At 36.4% G+C, this 24,595-nt stretch overlaps 2 protein-coding genes across 2 annotated transcripts; one reads left to right on the forward strand and one right to left on the reverse strand.

Annotated features, from left to right (window-relative positions):
- Nucleotides 1-706: 706 nt before the first annotated feature.
- LOC104211794 (uncharacterized) lies at nt 707-4,937 on the forward strand. The gene is made up of 9 exons (XM_009760920.2): nt 707-1,137; nt 1,729-1,806; nt 1,900-2,352; nt 2,768-2,903; nt 3,057-3,219; nt 3,399-3,527; nt 3,695-3,889; nt 4,354-4,476; nt 4,556-4,937. Exons 1-9 carry the CDS (start codon nt 951-953, stop codon nt 4,646-4,648), a joined length of 1,557 nt encoding a protein of 518 aa, XP_009759222.1. The 5' UTR covers nt 707-950; the 3' UTR covers nt 4,649-4,937.
- Nucleotides 4,938-22,113: 17,176 nt separating this feature from the next.
- On the reverse strand, nt 22,114-24,199 carry LOC104240530 (glycerol-3-phosphate acyltransferase RAM2). Its single transcript, XM_009795386.1, has 2 exons — nt 23,567-24,199; nt 22,114-23,013 (listed from the first exon to the last, which is right to left on the reverse strand). Exons 1-2 carry the CDS (start codon nt 24,197-24,199, stop codon nt 22,114-22,116), a joined length of 1,533 nt encoding a protein of 510 aa, XP_009793688.1.
- Nucleotides 24,200-24,595: the final 396 nt, after the last annotated feature.

Raw genomic sequence — 24,595 nt, forward strand, 5'->3', positions numbered from 1 at the left:
TGAATTTATGATGCATATATATTAATAGAAGAATTAACTCAAATAGTCGTCCGTCAAATCGCTTAAACTAAAAATAGTCAATATATGTATAATATATATAATTTATTTATAATTTATATATACATATGTATAACTTACGTATACCGACTAGAAATAATAAATAATAAACTGATTAGATATTTATGTAAAAATCCCGACATTTGTATTCAAAACTTGTTCTTTGTTCCAATTTTTGAAAACTAGCAGTTGAATGTTCTTGAAAATCTACCTGTAAGTTATTTATGGTTTCTAAAGACGTCTTGTTTTGATTTCCAAGATATTGAAATTCGTTCTTCAATTTAAACATGGTTATTTTATTAATACAAAGTGAACCTTTCATTTATTAACACGGGATAAACTAGTTAAACACAACATTCGCCCTAAACAAAAGGAAGACATATGCATATTCGTCAATGCAAAAACAATTTAAAAGTCTAAACTAAACAGTAAAAAAGGTAAAAAATAAATTAAAAAAATCACTTTTTTAAGCGCGTATTCTAAAGGAGAGGTAAATTTGAGTATGGGTAGGTACGTGGCAATAATGAAGAGACGCGGGACCAAGCTCATAGGAAATTTCGTATCAAACTACTCATCCACAGTCGAAGTATTTTGTCGTTGACCAATCATCCACTCCTATTAATTCCCAACTCAACATTTAACTAAACCTATTTTTATATATAGTTGTCCCTTAACTTTTCTAACACTAGTAGTTTCTGTACAAATTGCTGCACTTATATTGATTAGATATTTGATTCCTAAACCCAATAAATAATAAACGTGAATATTGATAATTAGCATCAAGAATCTGTCTGTTGTGTATATATGTTCTTGTTGGTGAGTCATTGACTCAAATTTTGAGAATTTCAGTTCTTGTTTTTTTTCTTTTTTTCTGAGAGCTGAAAGAGGAAAAAATGGGAGTATGTGGATCGAAACCTAAAGGGTGTGTAGGAATTAAGGGGCGGAAATTTGTTCATAGGAAGAAACATAAAATTAGCAGAAGTAGAAATGTGTCAAAATCCCATTCGGCTTCTCATAATCTCAGTAAGATTGAACCATCTGCTTCTGCAGATCTTTCATACAATAATCCTGCATTTCAAGGTACTTTATTTATTGTTATCCCTTTCTATTTTCCTTCTGAAATCATGAAATTTTGATCCTTAGCTTGTTTTTTCAATTTTTCCATTTTAAGATTTTTCCCCATCTAGCTCGAAAATAGATAGAGTCTATCCGAAACAGTCTCTCTGCCCGTCCAGGGTAGGGGTGAGGCTGGGTACATCTAACCATCCCAGACCGCACTTGTGGGAATATACTGGGTCGTTATTGGTGTTTTTGTTAGCTCGAAAATAGGTAAAATTAGAGATGCAGTTGTTGATTAGATTCATTAAACAAATTGAGTACCTAGGTAAATTTTAGTTGCTCTTTGAATCTACGTAGTTGATTTCTTGCTATTAGCTTTGGATGACTTGAGTATTGAAATATTTTGTTGAGAGTATTTGTTTATGAACTTTTTCATTTTTATTTATTTTTCTTTTATTGAGTTTCCAATCTCATTTGGTTTTTGTGTATGTTAGTCAACACCCTTATGGAAATGTTTCTATCTATTTAGTAAAGATCTTAAATTTCTGTACTTGGAGGCTTATATAGAGGACGACTCAAATTTGTTTTTGTGATATTGTGTGGGCTAAACAGGAAATGCAGAGTCTTGGTTTGACCCCGAGATGGTGATTGAATCTGACTGTGATGATGATTTTCATAGCGTTCAAGATGGTAAGTCATCTGCCTCGTCAGAAGTTCAAGGTCATTGCATTGTTTAGGCAGGATCTCTAATCGATATTATATGGTTATTTCACAATTGTGCAGTCTTTTCACAAAATGGTTCTTTTTCGAATGGGGTTTCTCCAAGGTTTTCTGATTTTGTGTATCACAATGGAAATGCTACTTCTGACCTCCTGGCAAAACATGAACAACCGTTTGGATGTGAAGAACCAAATGTTGTCAAAGAGGATGTTGCGAAAAGAAACTCATCAGCAGATTCTCAATTTAAGTCCAACAATCCTCAAAATGAGATGGGTGGCCCAAGCCCTATTGATAAAACGCCCCGAAGCATGGATCGAGTTGGTGCTAGGGTTGAAACGGGATTTTTCCACAATTGTGGAAGTCAGAACCCATGCCTGCCTTGTCTTGCTTGCGTTGCCTCTTCAGATGAAAAGAAAAAGTCGCTAAACCCAAGCTCACCACGCACCCGTAGAAAATCATCCCTAACGCAGATGTTATCCTTTAAATGGAGAGAAACAACTTCAAGTTCAGCATTATGTAAGTGCTTTTACCTTGTATATACTGTTAATGGCACCAAAGTCTCCAATTGGCTGCTTTTCTTGCATAAACCGCTTCTGAAACCTTAAAAACATTTTGAGATTAGTATGCTATTACTTCATTTGTAGTTGGTCAGATTGATCAGTGATCCATGCATAACTGTAACCTATCTAAACGTACATTAAATGTTAGTAGTTCTTGTAAGATGAACACGATTTTGTCTAGTTGATCTGTAAATAGGGTGGATAGCATGTCTCTAGTGCTGATGAGTATACTGCTACCATTTTCCAGGAAAAAATCATAGATGACAATTGAGGGTGTTAACTTTTTCTAGATTGAGCTACAGCTGAATTCACGTTAACCTTGAAAATGTAATTGTGTTATGTTACTGACTTGTCTGCTTTTCTATCTCCAGTATCGCCAAAAGCCGTTCTGCAAAGACCAATAGCTGGTTCTCAAATTCCTTGCAGCCCGTTGGAGAGGAAAATGTCCGACTGCTGGTCATCAGTTGAGCCAAATACTTTCAAGGTCCGTGGTAAAAATTACTTCAGGTAAGAGAAAGCTACTGATGATGGACTCTATCTGTGACATGAGATTATAAAAGACATGTCTCCAACTTTGTCCATTTCTTTCTTGAGTAAATTCCTTGTGTTTATTTTTGTTCAATTGAATATCAAGTTGAATCCCTCTAAATTCTCTGGCAGGGATAAGAAGAAAGAGTTTGCTCCAAACTGTGCTGCATTTTATCCTTTTGGGGCTGATGTATTCTTGTCAGCAAGGAAAATTGATCATATTGCACGTTTTGTGGAACTTCCAGCCATCGATTCATCTAGTGAAGTTCCTGCTATTCTTGTTGTGAATCTTCAGGTATTAGAATATTTTTCTTTTCATATCTTATTCCGAGATTAGATTTATTTTTTGTTGCTCAGATCTGGCAATTAAAACCTGCCAAGTGAAGATGCTGGCAAAGAAGATTTTGGCTAATGTTATGCTATTAATGAATGACTGCTTGTCCCAAAAATTGATTGATGGTTCTCTCGTTTCAGATACCGTTATACCCTCCAGCAATCTTCCAGAATGAATACGATGGAGAAGGGATGAATATCGTTCTCTACTTCAAACTTTCAGATAATTACTCAAAAGAAATGCCAGTCCAATTTCAAGAAAATCTCCAGGTAAGGATGGTGAATTTTCTTTACATGACTACATTTTCTGATTTCTCAGTAACACTTAGTAAGACAGGTACAACCTATTATATTTGTTTTTACTGTGTACATATAGATTTGCCCTTTTTCAATAAATTGCTGATTAGTTATTCTTTTCCTTGCTATCTGTGCGACAGAGATTAATACATGACGAAATAGAGAAGATCAAAAGTTTTCCCATGGACACAAATGCACCCTTCAGGGAAAGATTGAAATTCTTGGGCCGAGTTGCAAACATGGATGATCTTCAATTAAGTGCAGCCGAGAAGAAACTCTTGAATGCATACAATGAAAAGCCTGTGCTCTCACGTCCTCAACATGAATTTTATTTGGTACGTTAATCTAAAAAACTTTGTGCAGTTAGCATCATTGCATTTGTTTTCTTCTGACTTGGTTATATTTACGCTCTGAGATTGAACTCTGAATCGACCTTTATGAGACTTGTAAAAAAGAACAAGACTTTTTAACTGTACCCCTTAAAATATTGACATTTTTATACTGCATACAAACGATATATCAGATTTTATCTCTTACGAAAACAAACTTTCAACAAAACTTTTTATGCCTCTCCATCAAATGAAAGCCACTTTTTGCATGGTGGTGGAACCTGGACAAAGGAATATTCGAACAGATCTTCGTGATCACATTTTTGTCGTGCAAATTAAACAACAGCTTATAACTTTTCATGAGGATATTCACTCCTTTTGCTGTGTACGGACATTCATGTATTTTGCATGTAAAATCAAACAAATTCTCTTGGTGTTCATACTGAAATCTTTTGCGTTGGCTGTTGCAGGGAGAAAACTATTTTGAAATTGATTTAGACATTCACAGATTCAACTACCTCGCTAGAAAAGGAGTGGAATCGTTTAAAGACAGATTGAAAAACTGTGTCCTTGACTTCGGTCTGACAATTCAGGTAGCTATTAACAACTCTAAAGAGGATTTGGCTACCTCTTGAAGACTTGTATCTGATGTTACTTGTATATATGGTGCAGGGAAACAAGGCAGAGGATTTGCCGGAAAATATGTTGTGTTGTATTAGAATGAAAGAGATTGACTACACCAAGTATCACAAACTTGGCTTTTAAACCATTGCATAAACATCTGCAACACATACTCAAATGTTGCGCTGCTTGATACTACACAGGAGCCGACTCTTTCCTTCTCTTAAAACTTCCATCTGAATGTATAGCCTTGGCCATTTTTTGAATTCTATCCTGTAGTGTATGCTAACACGAAAATTGAGAGAAAGGAGTTTTCTTCAACATTTTCTGTTCCATGAGAGTGGAAATGATTTGATCGCACAGCTGGTTCATGTTATCCATACTTGTAGCAATTATTTCATGTAATGGAAAAAGCTCACAATTAACAATCTGATAGGGGCGGCTCAAGAGAGAAGCAGTAAAGCATTTGCTTTAGGTCCCCAATTTTATGGGGTCCCAAAATTGTTAATAACGAATTTTATCATTTTATTGTCGTTTAGAGAATCTTTTTGAAGTTTGTAGAAAAAAAAATCTTTATAAATAGAAAGCCTACTTTAACAATAGAAATATTTAAGAATTCTGAAGTAAACTGGTTAGATCCTTATATTAGTAAATAATTTTTTTTATGACAAAATCAAAGTAATTTATTGCAAATGTATGGTTAACATCTTAACTTGAATTAACTTATAAAACATAGTATATAGTAATATTATTATAACTTAAGTATTTTATGTCTTGTAATAATATTACATTACAAAAACAATACGAATAAAAAAAGGTTACGTTACACTAACTTTTTGAATGTGTTTCTCTTACTAAAATTTGATTTTAGACCATTGATTTTAGAAGAAATTACACTCTATGTCACTTGGCCCACTATCCTAACAAAATACCGCCCATATTTTTCCTTCTTATCCGGTATGGCCCAGTTCTATATTGTTGAAATTTTTTTTCACTGATTAGCCATCGCCGCCCCCACTCTTTTTCTTTATGCAGAGGAAATTTTTCGATTCCCAAATTCTCTTTCAGACTTTCTCTCCATTCCACTTTCTCTTTCATTTTCAATCTCTTGCTCTTTCATTTTCAATCTCTTGCTCCCCACCCCACTGTCTTTGTCGTCGACTAAATTTTCTGGGTGCAAAGGAAAGAGATTGAGCTGTTGAGAATTCTGATGATCATGAGTGCTAGCGGTGGACGTTACCGGCATATGATCTGACGGTTGAGATTTTTTAGGAGAAAACTTGGGTTTTCTCTGCTTGCTTTTGGTTTTGGATTTACGATTTTTCTTGCCCATGGACATACTCATATCCCTTCACTTGTTCTTCTTGGTTTTTACACAGCGGCTCAATAGAATAAGTTCTTGTTTTTCTAAGTTATGAAATCTCCTTTTTGGGTTTTGGTAATTTTGCTTGTTCTTCTCCTTCTTCTTCTTCTCACTTTAAATAACTTCTGAAGGGAGGAAGAATGATGTATATGTTGTATATACATTTATATACGTTGTATAATCATGTATATTTGTGGGTATTCTCGTAGTTATATAGAATTATACATGATTATACACAAGTATACAAGATTATACATAATTATAACCATGTATATTTGTGTGTATAACAATGTATATAAGGTGTTTAATAATGTAAATTTTTATTTTTTCCAGTGAAATAAGAATTTCCCTTACAAAACTTTAAATTTTGCAAAAAAATATAAAAATAAAATTATAGACTCTAAGAATGAATATATTTTTATTTTTTACTTTAACTTCCTGATATTGTGAAGTTTAGGAAGTACTATACAGAGGGAAGTAAAAAATAAATAAGAATGAAAATGGAAAAAGGGTAAAGATAAAAATGAAAGAAAAAAGTGAAATTTGATTTAGGCGTTTTGGGTGTAGTTGATGAAGTTGTGGGTTAGGCGGCTGAAAATTATTTGTGGGCTACCGCATGAAAACTGTATTTGTGGGTTAGGCAACTGAAAAGTGCTTCCCCAAGTATACTTATGTGAAATTATCCCTTGATTTTATTGCGCAGCCAATATGTTTTCATGACGAATCAATTTAAAAGATCCAAACTTTGGAAATTCCATATCCTTGAGAATCGAGATCATCTTTGCCAAAATGAGCAATGAATGGATTTCATTTATGTTGTACAAATTGGTCTATTGCTACAAGCTGGGTACGAGTGTATACAAGTTCTTGTACGGGTACGTTAAATTTTCTACACCCCTATCACACTCGTTAAAAAATTCTGTGTAACATTGATTTTTTATAGGGAAAAAGAAAAGCTGTAGATAATGTTGCCTTTCACTATGCAATAATGATCCTTGCTTGAAAAGAACATCTGACAATTAGCGTAGCAATACAACATTTGGCACATGAAAATAAAAAAAGAAAAAGAACAAGAAAAGCTCCTACAAAACTTTTAGGATGCATGAGTTTTAGTGCATCCTCTAAAAATGGCAATGAAGGAACACCTGGGCGGCTTACTTTTAGATCTAGAAGATGGTTCAGAGGCTGTCGCTGCATAAGAGTTTTTATTTGTCTCCGTTTCGATTGATGTGGTGGCAACATTTGAAACCTCGTCAAATTGGATTCTTCTATATTTTTGAGAATTTCCGATTCCATGAGCAATGGCTGTTGGTGGCCCGCCATCAACCGGTGTATTGAGTCTGTTATCCCAAATGCGGCCGGAGGATCCTTGTCGCCGGAATGAAGATGATGATCTCTGTAATGTAGTCATGGATTAATCAAAGTTGTGTTGGAAATATTTGATGAATATTTCTCATTGTTTTTTCTTTGGATTTTTGTTTTTCAACTGTTCATTAATTTTCTAACTAAACTAACGGTTTTTTCTGTGGGCTATTATGTTTTTCATAATTTTCCTCTTTATCTTCTCTGGTTGGCACTTGGCCGTTAGAATTTCCATCTTTACGTATGAAATAATTAAGCAGGGGAGAAAATGGGCATCTTTCTATCCCAAGTTAAAAGTCCATTATTTAATTATTAATTGATGCTTAAATTAAGAACTTTTACGCTTATGATAATTTTGACAAGCTAGATGAATCAGATTAGATAAACTCATCAAGCAAGGCAGTGAGGCACAGGGCTCTATAGTACCAAGTTACCAAATAATGTGATAAACGAAAAGTAAATTGCTCTATTCTTAATGTACAAACAGATACACAACAATTGAGGATACACTTTTCTCTACTGGTAAAATGATATAGAAAAGTCCGAGTATGTATTCCTATCATGAGCACACATTACAACTCTTCCTACAATGACCTACAAATTAAGATCTTCATAGCCCACCATGTAAGAAGGATTTTATCACATTCACCAGCAGCAGCCCGCTCGGAGCATTCAGGATTCTGATCGACACACTGATCTGTTACGTTGATGATGGTGTGTCGTCAATGGACCTTACATGAATCCACTTCGTAGCAGACCACTTTTCGCCTTCAATGACAGGGCAACTTCCATGCAAGCTCAAAGGATCAGTTGTTGCATTTGGATGTAGACTGAAAAACAACAATGCATCACCCTTCCTACTTTTATTCAGAGGCAGATGCAACCTATTTCATGGGTTTAACTGAATAGTATTTTTCGATACGGAATATAATCACTAAAATTTCAGCAAATATTTAATTTTGAACCCATGATTTCAAAAGGACATTGATTTTAGTGTCAAACAACTTAAACTCCTTTTATTATCGAAATACAATGTGCCTTACTGAAAATGGCTAATAATACATCCTACATGAATATGCCACATTGAAATTCATGGTGACAAACGTACCTGCATAACCATATTTAGCACAATCAGACCAATCATCACCCTTTGGCTGAGATTCTGCAGCCTAACTCAACCCCAAAAGCTAGCTTGTGAGGTGAAGATTGCCCTAGAGCATATAAGGAGACCAAGATACCCATAACCCACTGATGTGGGACACAACTCAATAATAACAAAGAAGAGAAGAAAATTTTCTTCGCTAACTATGGAGAAAAAAGAAAGAACAATCATACAAAACCCGAATTACCTCTGATCTAGGAAAAATTGTTTCTCCACCCTTTTCAACATCTGATAAATACATAAGGACAGTAGCTACACGATGGCCACCAATCTCTTGATTGACCTTGTCCGTAAAAAAATCATAATGAGGCTCGTATTTTTGCCCGTGTTCATAATGCAATATCTGAATTGATTCTCCATTCTCTGAATAACAAGTTACTATACAAAGTAAGAAATTCAGTTTAGGCATGTAGCGATGAAGCCAATCAACACCACAGATTCCAAAGTACCTTCTGGGAGAAATGTCCAAGCAGCTATTCTGGCCTCGACATTAGCAACAACTTCATCCTTTAACGAAGACAAACAAATTAAATGTTAAGTGTTCTTTCTCATCTAATACTTCTAACAATATTAACATTCAAAAAGGAGAAGTAATAGCAACACAGACAAGAGAGTCAGGACATGAATTAACCTGAGCTTTGACAAGAAACATGCCGGAGCTTGTCCGAACTTCACTTTCTATGCTCTCTCCTGATACATTGTCAGCTACCGTGGATTTCTCCAGTCTACCTTTAGCCTATATAAATCAAAGGCCGGCTTTGTATTTTTAATGTGTAATAGTACAAGAAAACAGTCTTTCATTCTACTTTTAGAGATTTTGTATGCAAGTATATATAAGGATTTCTGTGGCATTTAGATAACCTCTGGTTTTATTTAGCCTTTAAAGGTGAAATCTTTATATTGTATAGTTTGGAAATGATTAGGGTCCGAATAGATACTTTATATCGAATTGAGTCGTAGTTGACTGACAAGTAAACAAAAATAATAACTAAACACTCAAGTAATCGGCAGTGTTAATAAGAAATTATTTTCTCTCATACCAAGTAGTAACTACATTAAATGACCTTTAATTAATTGCACTACTGAAAGACAGCCCAATGCACTAAGCTTCCGCTATGCGCATGGACCGGGGAAGAACCGGACCACAAAGATCTATTGTACGCAACCTTACCCTGTATTTATGCAAGAGGTTGTTTCCCAAAATTCAGAAAGAAAGAGAGGAATAGAGAGCAGCTGCAAGAAAGAGGAAAAAGGCTAACCAGAGAGATGAGATGATCACACTCCTCATCTGTCAAAAAATTCCTATATATGAAAGCCCTGCATATAAGTCAAATCTGTTGTTCCTTCTGTACTTGTAAATAATGATTCTGGAAATTAGAACGTTAGCTTATAAACGTAAATATAATTAAAACAGAAATTAATTCGAGCCCACTGAATTCACAGTGTTTCCTTAAGGAATTTAATCCCCTCCTAGTACCCAAGGTTATGGATTGTTTCCTCCCAGGATAGAACGAATTACACACTGGTGTAGCGGTACTTCAAACCCCAATGTTTCAGCGAACACAAAGTTCGGCAGCAAATCACACTTATGGATGCTTTGTTTGTAGTTAAAAACAATGCAGAATAAGGAGGACAACTCAGAAGTCGAATGGAAATTCTGAGAGGAAGGAATGCAAAGTATAGCCAATGTTGAATTCTTACTGAAGAGAATATCAGATTGCACTTCGTTTTTTCAGTGTATACGTAGTGTATACAGAGTGTATATTAAGTGTATACAGAGTGTATATTAAGTGTATACAGAGTGTTTCGAGTGTTTTTTCCAATGTGTTATTCTTTCTCTCCAACTTATGATCTATTTATAGCAGTTATTTGAGAGAAATTCCGCCCCCTCCATGGTGCAACAAGCACTAGGCTATCATGGAGGAAGCACTTACATGGTGGAATGTACACTTGCTTGGTGGGAGGAGCACTTGCACCATTGTGGGAGGTGCACTAAGCTGCTTATTGCTTAGTGTTGCAACACAATACACGGATTGGAAAACATCCGTTACAAACACGGATTATATCACGTTAATATTCACTATTAACAAATAAATTTGGTCCAAAAAATTAATCAATCGATCGATCATTTGACCAAATCCGAATCCAAATCCCATTTCCCATTCACTCTAATTTTAAGACTATTTCATCTTAAACAAAAACTCAACAATCCCCCACATGAATGGGGAATGGCTATATCACGGAAGTATGCATGAAAAACTTGTGTGATTTGCAAGCAAGAATTAATTGCATCTGGATAAGTAGGTTTCCCTTTGAACTTTCCGTAGTGAACTTATGTCGGATATACTCGGTCAATCGGTAGATTTGATATCTTTGAACCGTCGAACTTTAGTGTATACCTAGACAACCATAAGTCACACAATCAATCCCTTAACCGTCTTTGGTTCTCATTGTTGTGTTCGTTTCAGCCATGAACACTGCCTGGTTTCATAAGTGCGTAGAGAATTGGCCTTGCAAAATTCTCCTTGAAGCGGCTAACACTTCACACATACATAGGTGATTCCTAAACGTGTCATCTCATAGATACACTATTTGATATACCCTGTATCAAATTTAGAAATCATTAAAAAGCCTTAATGCTTTATCCTTGGTACTGAACATTGTCTCATCACGAGAATGGACTAAAACAAATTTTGTTGACAATGTTGAACCGTCATTAATGACTTTGTTTGATCTCCTTGAACCTAGATCTTGGGATCTCCAGTCTTCTAGGTAGAGTTACCGCCACAATGACTTGTTCTCGGCCATAGTCCCATTCCCCTCGATGATTTCTCAACTACCTCTCTAGTTAGGCCTTTTGTAAGTGGATCTGACACATTATCACTTGACTTTACATAGTCAATCGTGATAATTCCTCTAGAGAGAAGTTGCCTAACGGTTTTATGTCTTCGTCGTATATGACGAGATTTACCGTTATACATAACGCTCCCAGCCCTTCCAATTGCCGCTTGGCTATCACAGTGTATGCATATTGGTGCCAACGGTTTGGGCCAAAATGGAATGTCTTCCAAGAAATTCCGGAGCCATTCAGCTTCTTCACCGGCTTTATCTAAGGCTATGAACTCAGCCTCCATTGTAGAGCGGGCAATACATGTTTGTTTGGACGACTTCCAAGATACCGCTCCTCCACCAATAGTGAATACATATCCACTTGTGGACTTCGAATCAGTTGAACCGGTGATCCAATTTGCATCACAATATCCTTCAATCACCGCAGGATATTTACTGTAGTGCAAATCAAAGTTTTGGGTATGTTCTAAGTATCCCAAAACTCGTTTCATTGCCATCCAGTGAGATTGACCTGGATTGCTCGTGTATCGACTTAGTTTACTTATAGCACAAGCTATATCTGGTCGTGTACAATTCATGATGTACATTAAGCATCCCAACACACGAGCATAATCCAATTGTGATATGCTTTGGCCTTTGTTCTTTGCTAGTGCAAGATTCACGTCAATTGGAGTCTTTGCAACTTTAAAGCCCAAGTGCTTGAATTTTTCAAGTACTGTCTTAATATAATGAGATTGTGACAATGCCAGGCCTTGAGGAGTCTTTTGGATCTTAATCCCCAGAATTAAATCTGCAATTCCCAAGTCCTTCATATTAAACTTGCTAGTTAGCATACGCTTAGTAGCATTTATGTTGGCAAAGTTATTACTCATTATCAGCATATCATCCACATATAGGCAAACAATGACTATGTGATTTGGAACATTTTTAATGTACACACATTTATCACATTCATTTATCTTAAAACCATTTGACAACATTGTTTGGTCAAATTTCGCATGCCATTGTTTGGGTGCTTGTTTTAGTCCGTAAAGGGACTTAACAAGTCTACATACCTTATTTTCTTTACCTGGAACCACAAACCCTTCAGGTTGTTCCATGTAAATTTCTTCCTCCAACTCTCCATTTAAGAAGGCCGTTTTAACATCCATTTGATGAATTTCAAGACCATACACTGCAGCTAATGCTACTAACATCCGTATGGACGTAATCCTTGTAACTGGGGAGTATGTATCAAAGTAGTCAAGACCTTCTCGTTGTCTATACCCTTTGACAACAAGTCTTGCCTTAAATTTATCAATAGTGCCATCATCTTTCATTTTTCTCTTAAAAATCCATTTAGAACCCAAAGGTTTATTTCCAGGAGGAAGATCAACCAATTCCCATGTATGGTTGTTCAATATGGATTCTATTTCACTATTGACTGCCTCTTTCCAGAACAATGATTCCGAAGAAGACATAGCTTCTTTAAATGTTCGAGGCTCATTTTCCAATAAGAAAGTCACAAAATCTGGTCCAAACGAAGTAAACGTTCTTTGACGTTTACTACGTCTTGGACCCCCCTGATTAAATGTACTTTTTTTTGTTTCTTCCCGAGGTCGTTTAGATCCTTCACCAATCGACTCGTATTCCTTTTTATACAGATATATATATTTTCAAAGAACTCAGCATTATCTGATTCTATAACCGTATTATTATGAATGTCGGGATTTTCTGATTTATGAACCAGAAATCGATATGCTTTACTATTAGTCACATATCCTATGAAAACACAATCAACTATTTTCGGTCCTATTTTTACCCTTTTGGGTTTAGGAACTTGCACTTTTGCCAAACACCCCCACACTTTAAAATAATTCAAATTGGGGTTCCTTCCTTTACATTTTTCATATGGAATGGATTGTGTTTTACTATGGGGTACTCGATTTAGTATTCGGCTGGCCGTAAGAACGGCTTCCCCCACAAGTTATGTGGCAAACCAGAACTTATCAACAATGCGTTCATCATCTCCTTTAATGAACGATTCTTTCTTTTCGCAATCCCATTGGATTGGGGCGTGTAAGGGGCTGTTGTTTGATGAATAATTCCATATTCTAAACATATTTGTTCAAAAGGAGATTCATATTCACCACCCCTATCACTTCTTATCATTTTGATTTTCTTGTTAAGTTGCGTTTCAACTTCATTTTTGTATTGCTTGAATGCGTCTATTGCTTCATCTTTACTATTAAGTAAGTAAACATAGCAATATCGAGTACTATCGTCAATAAAAGTTATGAAATACTTCTTTCCACCGCGAGATGGTATTGACTTCATGTCACAAATATCTGTGTGAATTAAGTCTAAAGGATTTGAATTCCTTTCAACCGACTTATAAGGATGTTTAACATACTTAGATTCCACACATATTTGACATTTTGATTTTTCGCATTCAAACTTAGGCAATACTTCCAAGTTTATCATTTTTCGCAAGGTTTTATAATTGACATGACCTAAACGTACATGCCATAAATCATTTGACTCAAGTAAGTAAGAAGAAGCTGAAGTTTTATTATTAGTTTCAACAACTATTACATTCAGCTTGAAAAGGCCCTCAGTAAGGTAACCTTTTCCTACAAACATTTCATTCTTACTAATCACTACCTTGTCAGATACAAAAACGCACTTGAAACCGTGCTTTACAAGAAGTCCAGTAGAGACTAAGTTCTTCCTAATCTCGGGAACATGAAGGACGTTGTTCAAAGTCATGACCTTGCCAGAAGTCATCTTGAGAAATATCTTACCGTATCCTTCAATTTTTGCTGTAGCAGCATTTCCCATAGAGAGCGTCTCTTCGGGTCCAGCAGAAACATATGTAGAAAATGCTTCCCTCACAGCACAAATATGGCGAGTGGCTCCAGAATCAATCCACCTCTCCTTTGGGTTTCCTACCAGGTTGCATTCAGAAAGCATGGCTCACAAGTCATCAACATCATCATGCTTTTCTACCATGTTTGCTTGACCCCTTTGCTTGTCTTTCTTCCGAGCACGACACTCCGTAGATTTGTGTCCGATTTTCCCACAGTTGTAGCAGTTTCCACTGAACCGCTTCTTGCTTGGGTTGTATTTCGGGCCAGAAGCCTTCTTTCTCTTTTTGTTATCTTCAACAATATTTGCTCCCATTATTGTTGAATTTCTACGACCTCTTCTCTCAGCAGCTTTATTGTCCTCTTCGATTCTCAATCGAACAATGAGATCTTCAAGGGACATCTCCTTTCGTTTGTGTTTCAAATAATTTTTGAAGTCCTTCCACAATGGAGGCAACTTCTCAATTATTGCTGCTACTTGGAATGCTTCATTGATGACAAGACCTTCAATGAAAATTTCGTTAGTAAAATTACTAAAAATTTTACTTTCAATATCAGTATTTATTTGAAACATACCTTCAGCAAGTAGATCATGAATAATCACTTGCAATTCTTGGACTTGGGTAATAACAGACTTGCTATCTACCATTTTGTAGTCCAAAAATTTTGCAGCGACGAATTTCTTCATCCCGGCATCTTCAGTTTTGTACTTTTTTTCAAGTGCATTCCACAATTCTTTTGACGTCTCCACGCCACTGTATACATTATACAGATTATCCTCCAGTCCGCTAAGAATATAATTCCTGCACAAGAAGTCAGAATGCTTCCACGCCTCAATCACGAGAAAGCTATCATTCTCTGGAGTTTCATCTGGAAGATCAGGAACATCTTCCTTGATGAACTTCTGTAGACATAACGTAGTCAAGTAGAAGAACATCTTTTGCTGCCAGCGCTTGAAATCCATCCCGGAAAATTTTCCGGGTTTCTCTGCCGGTGCCAACGCCGGAGTTCGACTTGTCGATGCGTTGGCAGTCATCATCGGAACAGCTTGATTTCCGTCATTCGCCATTTTTACTGTAAAAATGATACAATCAAACGTTTAAAACTGGAGTGAAAAATCACGTAGATTTTAATCTTCAACAAAATGCCACGAAGGCTTTAAAACTGGAGTAAAAATCACGTAGATTTTAATCTCCAACAAACCGCCACGAAGGCTTTACTCTCCAAACGGGAGTACACAAAAACCACAAAGGTTTTAGTTTCCAGAATATTAAGAATAACACAAATACAGAAATAAAAGTTATTAAATTCCTTAAGCTTGTTGTTTCTTCTGTACTTGTAAATAATGATTCTGGAAATTAGAACGTTAGCTTATAAACGTAAATATAAATAAAACAGAAATTAATTCGAGCCCACTGAATTCACAGTGTTTCCTTAAGGAATTTAATCCCCTCCTAGTACCCAAGGTTATGGATTATTTCCTCTCAGGATAGAATGAATTACACACTGGTGTAGCGGTGCTTCAAACCCCAATGTTTTAGCGAACACAAAGTTCGGCAGCAAATCACACTTATGGATGTTTTGTTTGTAGTTAAAAACAATGCAGAATAAAAAGGACAACTCAGAAGTTGAATGGAAATTCTGAGAGGAAGGAATGCAAAGTATAGCCAATGTTGAATTCTTACTGAAGAGAATATCAGATTGCAATTCATTTTTTCAGTGTATACAGAGTGTATATCTAGTATATACAAAGTGTATATCCAGTGTATACAGAGTGTTTCGAGTGTTTTTTCCGATGTGTTATTCTTTATCTCCAACTTATGCTCTATTTATAGCAGTTATTTGAGAGAAATCCGCCCCCTCCATGGTACAACAAGCACTAGGCTATCATAGAGGAAGCACTTACATGGTGGAATGTACACTTGCTTGGTGGGAGGAGCACTTGCACCATTGTGGGAGGTGCACTAGGCTGCTTATTGCTTAGTGTTGCAACACAATATACGGAATGGAAAACATCTGTTACAAACACGGATTATATCACGTTAATATTCACTATTAACAAATAAATTTGGTCCAAAAAATTAATCAATCGATCGATCATTTGACCAAATCCGAATCCAAATCCCATTTCCCATTCACTCTAATTTTAAGACTATTTCATCTTAAACAAAAACTCAACAAAATCAATATCAAGCATCACATTACTCATAAAGCGGAATTCTTTGCAATTGTCGGATTTCAACCATATAAAGACTAAATATTACAAGGTAACAAACCTGGGATGCCATGAAATTTGAGTGACCCGTGTTGGATCAATTGAAGTCGACGAAGAACAAGTTTTCAATTTCATAATTGATGATTTTCTTGGGAAAAAAAAAGAAAAGCAAAGGCATTGTACTGTTAAACATTATTCAAATAAGTAATATATTAACTTGTAAAAGAGAGAGATGATAGGAATTACGTTTCATTATAACTGTTCCATAAGGAGAACCGAAGAGAAGAATGAGAAAGGTCGGGGAAAATGGACATGAAATATAGAAGAAGAAATAGTCGATAATCCATCACAGTTCAGACAACCACACTTCTATGCTTTGCGCGTAGTCTCTTGTTGCACTTAGAAGTGAACTACTTTTTCATATTGAGACACACTTTTGTGGATTACTTTCCTGTATGTATTAAGGTAAGTAACTAATTATAGTGACAGTATGATGCTAACACATAATAATAATACATGTTTCTTCAATTAAGTGATATGAGAAAAGTTAAAACAATTAAAAAAAGGAAAGAACTTATGCCTATTATTGAGAGTTAAAGGATAGAATGTAAGAATGGGCATTTTAGACAATACACACTCACACATGTGATAGACACGTGAGTGATTAGTTAACCTGTTAGAGTATAGTTAAATACAATGTAATGGAATGTATAGTGATAAGAGAATTAGAAATCAACTTCGTCTTTCTTCCTCCTCTCCTCATTCTTTGAATTCTCTAGAAACTAGGGTTTAATTGTTCATGCAATCCTAGATTCTATCATGGTATCAGAGCCAGGCCCACCCCAATTATTGTTACCGATGTTGGGCCCCCATTTATGTTGTCCACGCTCCAGAGGTCTCGGCGTGAGGGGGGTGTTGAGTTGTCCCACATCGGAGGGATTTGAGGTCCTTGGTCTCCTTATATGGTTTGGGCAATCCTCACCTCATAAGCTAGCTTTTGGGGTTGAGTTAGACCCAAGGTCCATTCTTATCATGGTATCTAGCTGTAATGAGTTATTAGCATCTTTAGGTATTGTGCATCAAAGCAGTTTCCTTACACATCCCAACAGAATGGGGTAGTGGAAAGGAAACAGAGGCATATACTTGAAGTAGCTAGAGCATTAAGCTTTCAGAGTTGTATTCCTAGCAGGTTTTGGGGAGACTGTATTAAGACTGTAGTATCCTTGATCAATAAATGGCCTACATCTTTGTTACATGGAAAGTCTCCTTATGAGATTTTGTATAACAAACTACCTGCTATTGATCACTTGAAAGTATTTGGATGTTTATGCTTTGCTAGCAATTTGCCAAAGGGAGACAAGTTTGCAAAGAGGGCAAGAAAATCAGTCCTCATAGGATACTCAGAAGTTCAGAAAGGATATAGATTGTTTGACTTGGAAACTAACTCTATATTTGTAAGCGGGGATGTTAGTTTTAGAGAACATAGTTTTCCTTTCAGAGAAAATACAACTACTATAGAAGACTGTTTTCCTATCCAAACAACTGTGTCAATACAACCTGATTACTCATCATCAGCTTCAACTACTACTGCACAAGAATCATACCCCACTATAGCCACAGATGTCCTTATTCCACCCAGAGACAATGATCTAGTCAAAGGAGATGTCAATATACCAGTTGCAGAAATGCTGGATACTGATTCTACAACTCCAAATACAGAAGCAGTTGAAGGTGAACATGAAGTGCAAGATATTTCAGCTGAATTGCTCCCAAACAATGTACGACAGAGATTGCTATTACTCCTCACACAAGCAGAATGGCACATGTTGATGATCAAGGTCCTAGGAAGACAACAAGGACATCAAAGCCTGTAGTTTGGCTAAAGGACTATCAGACCACCAAGAAGTTCACTGGTTGCTGTCTATACCCCTTATCTAATACTTTGACTTACGCTAATCTCTCATCAGGTTATCAAGCATATTTGGAGGCATTTTCAGCTGAAGTGGAACCCAACACTTTCCAACAGGCTTCCAATGACAACAGATCGGTTGCAGCTATGAAAGAGGAGATCAAAGCACTTGAGGAAAATAACACTTGGGAGATAGTGGATTTACCAGCTGGGAAGCAGGCTATTGGATCAAAATGGGTGTACAAAATTAAATACAAATCTAATGGAGAGGTATAAAGATACAAGGCAAGGCTGGTTGCAAATGGATATAATCAAAAGGAAGGGCTGGGCTACCATGACACTTTTTCCCCTGTAGCCAAAATGGTCACAATCAGGACCATTATTAGTATACCTGCTGCAAAAGGATGGATTCTATATCAAATGGGTGTGAGCAATGCCTTTATACAAGGAGATCTCTATGAGGAGGTTTATATGAAGTTACTTCAGGGATTTCACAAGCAGGGGGAGTTGAGGGTATGCAGGCTTATGAAATCTCTCTATGGTCTCAAACAAACATCCAGGCAATGGAACATAAAACTCACTGATGCACTTACTCAGAATGGCTATAAACAGAGTGCATTTGATCACTCCTTATTCACAAAGCACCAAGGAGAAGAGGTGGTCATTATACTGATATATATGGATGATTTGCTAATTACTGGGAGCTGCTCCAGTCTAATTAATGATGCCAAGATAATTTTACATAGTAAGTTCAAAGTTAAGGACTTAGGCACATTAAGATATTTCCTGGGAATTGAAGTCTCAAGATCAAAGAAGGGGATCCTACTTAATCAGAGAAAGTATGTTTTGGAATTAATCTCGGAGACAGGTTTGAGTGGTGCAAGGCCAATTGCAACTCCTATAGAGTTGAATCAAAAATTGACAACAGTGGAATATGACACAGGCATTGGGAAGATAGGAGATTCAGAGTTGGAAGACAAATCAGCTTATCAAAGACTGATAGGAAGATTGCTATGCTTAACTATCACTAGTCTTGACATAAGCTTTGCAGTACAAACCTAGAGTCAATTTATGCAAAATCCCAAACAATCACACATGGAGGCAGCATTGAGAGTGGTGAGATACATCAAGGGAGCACCAGGAATGGAGTTATTGATGGAAGCAAGAGTTGAGCAACTTAGTGCATACTCTGATTCAGATTGGGCATCATGCCTTAACACAAGAAGGTCTGTGACAAGTTATGTTGTGAAGCTAGGGAATTCCTTGATTTCATGGAAATCAAAGAAACAACCTGCAGGAGTTCAGCAGAAGCTGAATACAGAAGCATGGCAGCTGCAACTGCAGAAATCACATGGCTGACAGGAATGTTGGAAGACTTGGGGATCAAAGTGTCTAAACTTGTTTCTCTGTTCTGTGACAACAATGCAGCCATTCAAATTGCTGGAAATCCAATATTTCATGAGAGAACAAAGCATATCGAGATAGATTGTCACTGTGTAAGAGAGAAGATCAAAGCAGGGCTCATACATCCATGCCATGTTTCTTCTTCTTTGTAGTTAGCTGATCTCCTAACAAAGGGATTGACTGTTGCAAAACATTGTTTCCTAGTATCCAAGCTTGGAGTGTTAGATATATTCCATCCTCCAGCTTGAGGGGGAGTATTGAGAGTTAAAGGATAGAATGTAAGAAGAGGCATTTTAGACAATACACACTGACACATGTGATAGACACATGAGTGATTAGTTAAGTTGTTAGAGTATAGTTAAATACTGTGAAATGGAATGTACATTGATAAGAGAATTAGAAATCAACTTCGTCTTTCTTCCTCCTCTTCTCCTTCTCTGAATTCTCTAGAAACAACAACAACAACCCAGTATAATCCCACTTAGTGGGGTCTGGGGAGGGTAGTGTGTACGCAGACCTTACCCCTATCGTAGGGTAGAGAAGCTGTTTCCAAATAGGCCCCCGACATCCTTCCCGCCAAGAACTTCCCACCTTGCTCTTGGGGAGACTCGAACTCACAACCTTTTGGTTGGAAGTGGAGGTTGCTTACCATCAGAGCAACCCCTCCTGTCTCTGAATTCTCTAGAAACTAGAGTTTAATTGTTCATGCAATCCTAGATTCTATCACCATCAACCAGTGACTTCATTCTTTTTTATAAAATATTATTCATTAAAAGAAAACCTTTTTAAGAAAGTTGAAGCTTTTATACTGCACAATGTACAAATCTCAATTGAATCGTGTTTGCTCTTTTTCCATTCATTTCTTGCAAAAAATGCATTAGAAATAAGTATCCCGAAGAATTGTTTTTAATTGGGAAAATGACACTGTATAGCCGCATTGAAAATAATATTTTGTATGTTATATTCAAAAATATACAAATTTTATACAATTTTTCGAAGTAAATAGATTCTAACGCGGGCTAAAAGTGATAATACCACTTTTTAATTCGCATGATTGGACAAATTTAATTAAGAAGAATATGTTCAATCTGAATTTCAAAATGCAATGTTTAAGGTTGTGTTTGGTATGAAGGAAAATATTTTCCGGAAAATGTTTCCAATGTTCTCATGTTTGGTTGGCTTAAATGTTTTAAAAAATATTTTCAACTTATTTTCCTCCAATTGGAGGAAAATGTGTTCCTTATCAAGAGAATTAAAAATATTTTTCAAAACTCCTTCTCAACCTTTCCCACCCCACCTCCCCACCTAACCCCACCCTACGCCTACCCACCCCACCCCTTCTCTCCAAAAGGCATTTTTTTTATTTTAATTTTTTTTCCGTCACCACCCATCCTGCTACCCCCTCCCCCTCTCCTCATCCAATCAGGTCTGCAAGACCTTACAGATTTATTCATCATCTTAGGTCTTGGAGTTCTTCTTTTTCTTTTTACCTTCACTTTCAACAGGGAGTTCCTCTCCATTTTTTTTCCTTACTCTTCTTCTTTTTCTTCTTCTTTGATGTTCCCTCCTCACTCACACCATTCCCATTACCTGCAGTCTGATCCTCTTCATGCTCTGGCTCCTATTCTGATTTCCGCTTCTCCTCCCCGCCAACCCCATTGCCACCCGCCCCCCATCCCCCACAAAAAAAAGTTTACTTTTTTTTTTGTAATTTTTAAATTTCTATTTTTTCGTTTTTCTGCACATACCCCTCTCCCCCGCCCCTGCCCCCCTCCCTTTGGAATTTTTTTAAAAAAATATATTTTCAGTTTTAATTTTTTCATCTTTCGGTTTACAGGTCCGAAATTTTACAAGTTCCAAAATAATGAGTTCGGGGGTTTATGTGTTTAGAAGTTTACGGGTTCGAAAGTTCGCGGTTTCGAAAATTTAGCAGTTCAGAAGTTTATTAAATTTGTGGGTTCGGAAGGTTGTTGGTTCGAAAGTTTATGGCTTCGTGTTTATTATATCTAAATTATTTATGAATATTCTTGAGAAGTTATCTTCATTAATTTGCGTGACCAAACACCGAAAAATGAATAATATTACTACTTGTTTTCCAAAAAAATATTTTCTTATATTTTCCGTTATACCAAACACACCCTAAATTATGTAACTATGACACTCTTGTTTAGTCGAGAAATTTTATTGGGTGCCTCACACAACTGACATTAGTTGTGTGAAGCTCCTTTTTGTCTCACAAAATTTGTGGACCCCAATCTTACACTTCTGGGTCCCCAAAAATTTGGGTTCACAAAACTGTGAGACAAAAAAAAATACCTCATACAACTAGTGTATGGAGATTCGAAGCCAAACGACTAATCACTTTAATGAGGTTTTGTAGTTTATTTCTGTTTTTTCTCGTCAACTGTTAACTGTTTAATTCTCTTTACAATTTGGAACATGACCACAAATAAAAACTTCTGAATACAATTTGTAAACCCCATACAATTTTTTCTCTATTAACAGCCCATCACTTTCTTGGCTGCAAGTCCAGGTTTTGTTGTCACAGTTCCATCATTTCCAGCCAAAGCACTGTACTTATCCTTCCTAGTAAAATTAGTGCACTCATACGATAACGTTGCAGCAATAGTCCTCTGTATATAATTCGCCACATCGTGACTTGATTTTCCAGCTCTACATGTCAAATCATATGGCAATTTATTCAAAAATGTAACTTCATACGCAGGACTAGGATTCATGAAAAAATAAAATGGATCCATTCCTTTCCATCCTCTAGCCGTTGTGCCATGGAACATGCTCATTTTATTAGACATAGCAACAGGAACAAGTTCATCGGTCAATTCTGCGAATAAAGCCGAAAATCTAAGTAAAAATGGTTCCCTACACGTTGTCCCTTCGGGGCATATAACCAAATCACCTTCTTCTAACAATTTCTTGATCATATTAGCATCCGTTACGCGATCACGGCTAAGACGAACCGTTTTAATAGGTGAAATGATCTCAGAGAGCCGAGACAGTGAGTATGTGACCGCAGGGATGGGCCGGCCAAGGGCTGTTGATAGGAAAATTGGGTCGAGAAGAGTCCGATGCGAGCAAATGAATAGGACACCGGTTTGGCCCGTGGATTTTTGGGCCGGAGGAGGTGGGTTGCCTTTGACTTTGACCCGAACACCAAGAGCCCAAAAAGCGTAATAGACTAGTGGCATTGGTAGGAGTGAACCAGCGGCTATACGCAAGCATGATAAGAGGAAACCAATTGGGATCCAAAGAATTATCATAAGTGCCATTAAAGGACTTGGTTTTTGAACAAGTCGGCCGTCGTGGAAAACTATAGGCTTTGGTAATTTGTCTTCGCTCAAAGGCTTCACATCAGGTTCTGGTCGTACTATGTAGCTTTCCTGCAAAGGAGTAATAGAAGATGGATCATATTATTTCTATCTTAAATGTAAATTTTTTTATATTAATAATACATTTAAAAACGTAATAGCAGGTTATTTTATCACTTGCATTTGAGACGATCTTGTTTGTGCTAGTAATAAGTTGCTGCTCTCTTATTTTCATTTTATAGATCGGTGTTTCACAGCACACAATTAAGAAGAACGACTTTTGGTACATATGAATCGTACTCTTAGAACTTGTGATCTTGAACATGTCATATCGTGTCATTTGTATAGCTATAAAATCATGTTGATCGTCAATAATAAAATAGGTACAAGGTTTCCAAATAAAGAAGGATCTAAATGCACTAAATGTATTTTAACGTGTTTTAACAGGTAACTTCCCCTATTTTTTAGGTACAATATTCTTATTTTTGTAAATGATTACCTGAAATTATCTTTTAAGTGACTTGATATTGTACATATTCTTCTACACTATGAGAATATAAAAGTTAAACTCATATAAAATTGTGGCTTTTAATAAAACAGTTGACAAAAGAAATAGAATACAAACCTTGCATAAATTCATGAAGGGAAAATCAGTTTTGCGATCACCAAGTCCAATATCAGGTGCAGATGTAGAACCAAAGGCCTTTTTAAGAGCCACAGCCTTATTTTCACCAACAAGAATTCCAGGTTTATTCACAAATCCAGTGGCTCTTCCTTTATGCATAGATATCTCAGTCCCAATAACCAAATCAGCACCTAAATATTCCTTCAAAAATGGTTCAACCATAATCCTAGGATTTGCTGTAAGAACACATCTTTTCCCACATGACGAGAAAACACGCCATGTCTCAGGGTGCAAGTCAGTAGAATAGAATTTGGGCAAAACAGCACGTGCCACGGACTCGATATCGGACACTTTCATCCCAGCAAATGTCACAAAAATTAAGACCCTTATACCTGCGGATTCAGAGATGAAATAATATAGAAGTCCAGCTAATGGAGATGATAATACTAAAAAAAGAAGCCTAAAAATACCACCAACTTCGAATGCAACAAGTGCAAAATAAGGGAAAGAGCTACGTCCAACTAGTAAAGTTCCATCCATGTCTGCTACTACTGTGTGATTTTCTCTCCCCTTTGATTCACATTTTTGGATCGTTGGGAATTTACAAGGAGAATTTGAATCTAATTTAGCCATTGATTTGTGTTGTATTAAGCGCTAATTAATGGCGCTTATCACTTCTACTTAACTAGGGAATATGTTGAAATCGATTGACTTTCTTGTGCCTTAATTATAGAGTTTAGTTACGGTAAAAACAAGCTGCATTTCATATGTGGACAAACATTTAACGAGATATCCAAAATGGTTTATCTCTTTTCTCTTTGAGATTACCGAGATCAAGGTTAATGACATAATGTTATTGTCATGCTAATTTGGGCACTCCAATTAATTAGGAGGAAACGGGCCTTCCGCATTCGTGACTTTTTATAATGTTGAAGTTTATAATGTTGAAATCAGGAAGGAATTTTTACCTCCATAGCAAAGGTTAACACCTTATTTATTTTAAATAAATACCCTTTTAAAAAATTATCT

Source organism: Nicotiana sylvestris, chromosome 2 (genome assembly GCF_000393655.2).
Source record: "Nicotiana sylvestris chromosome 2, ASM39365v2, whole genome shotgun sequence".
In the NCBI taxonomy this organism is placed as follows: Eukaryota; Viridiplantae; Streptophyta; class Magnoliopsida; order Solanales; family Solanaceae; genus Nicotiana; species Nicotiana sylvestris.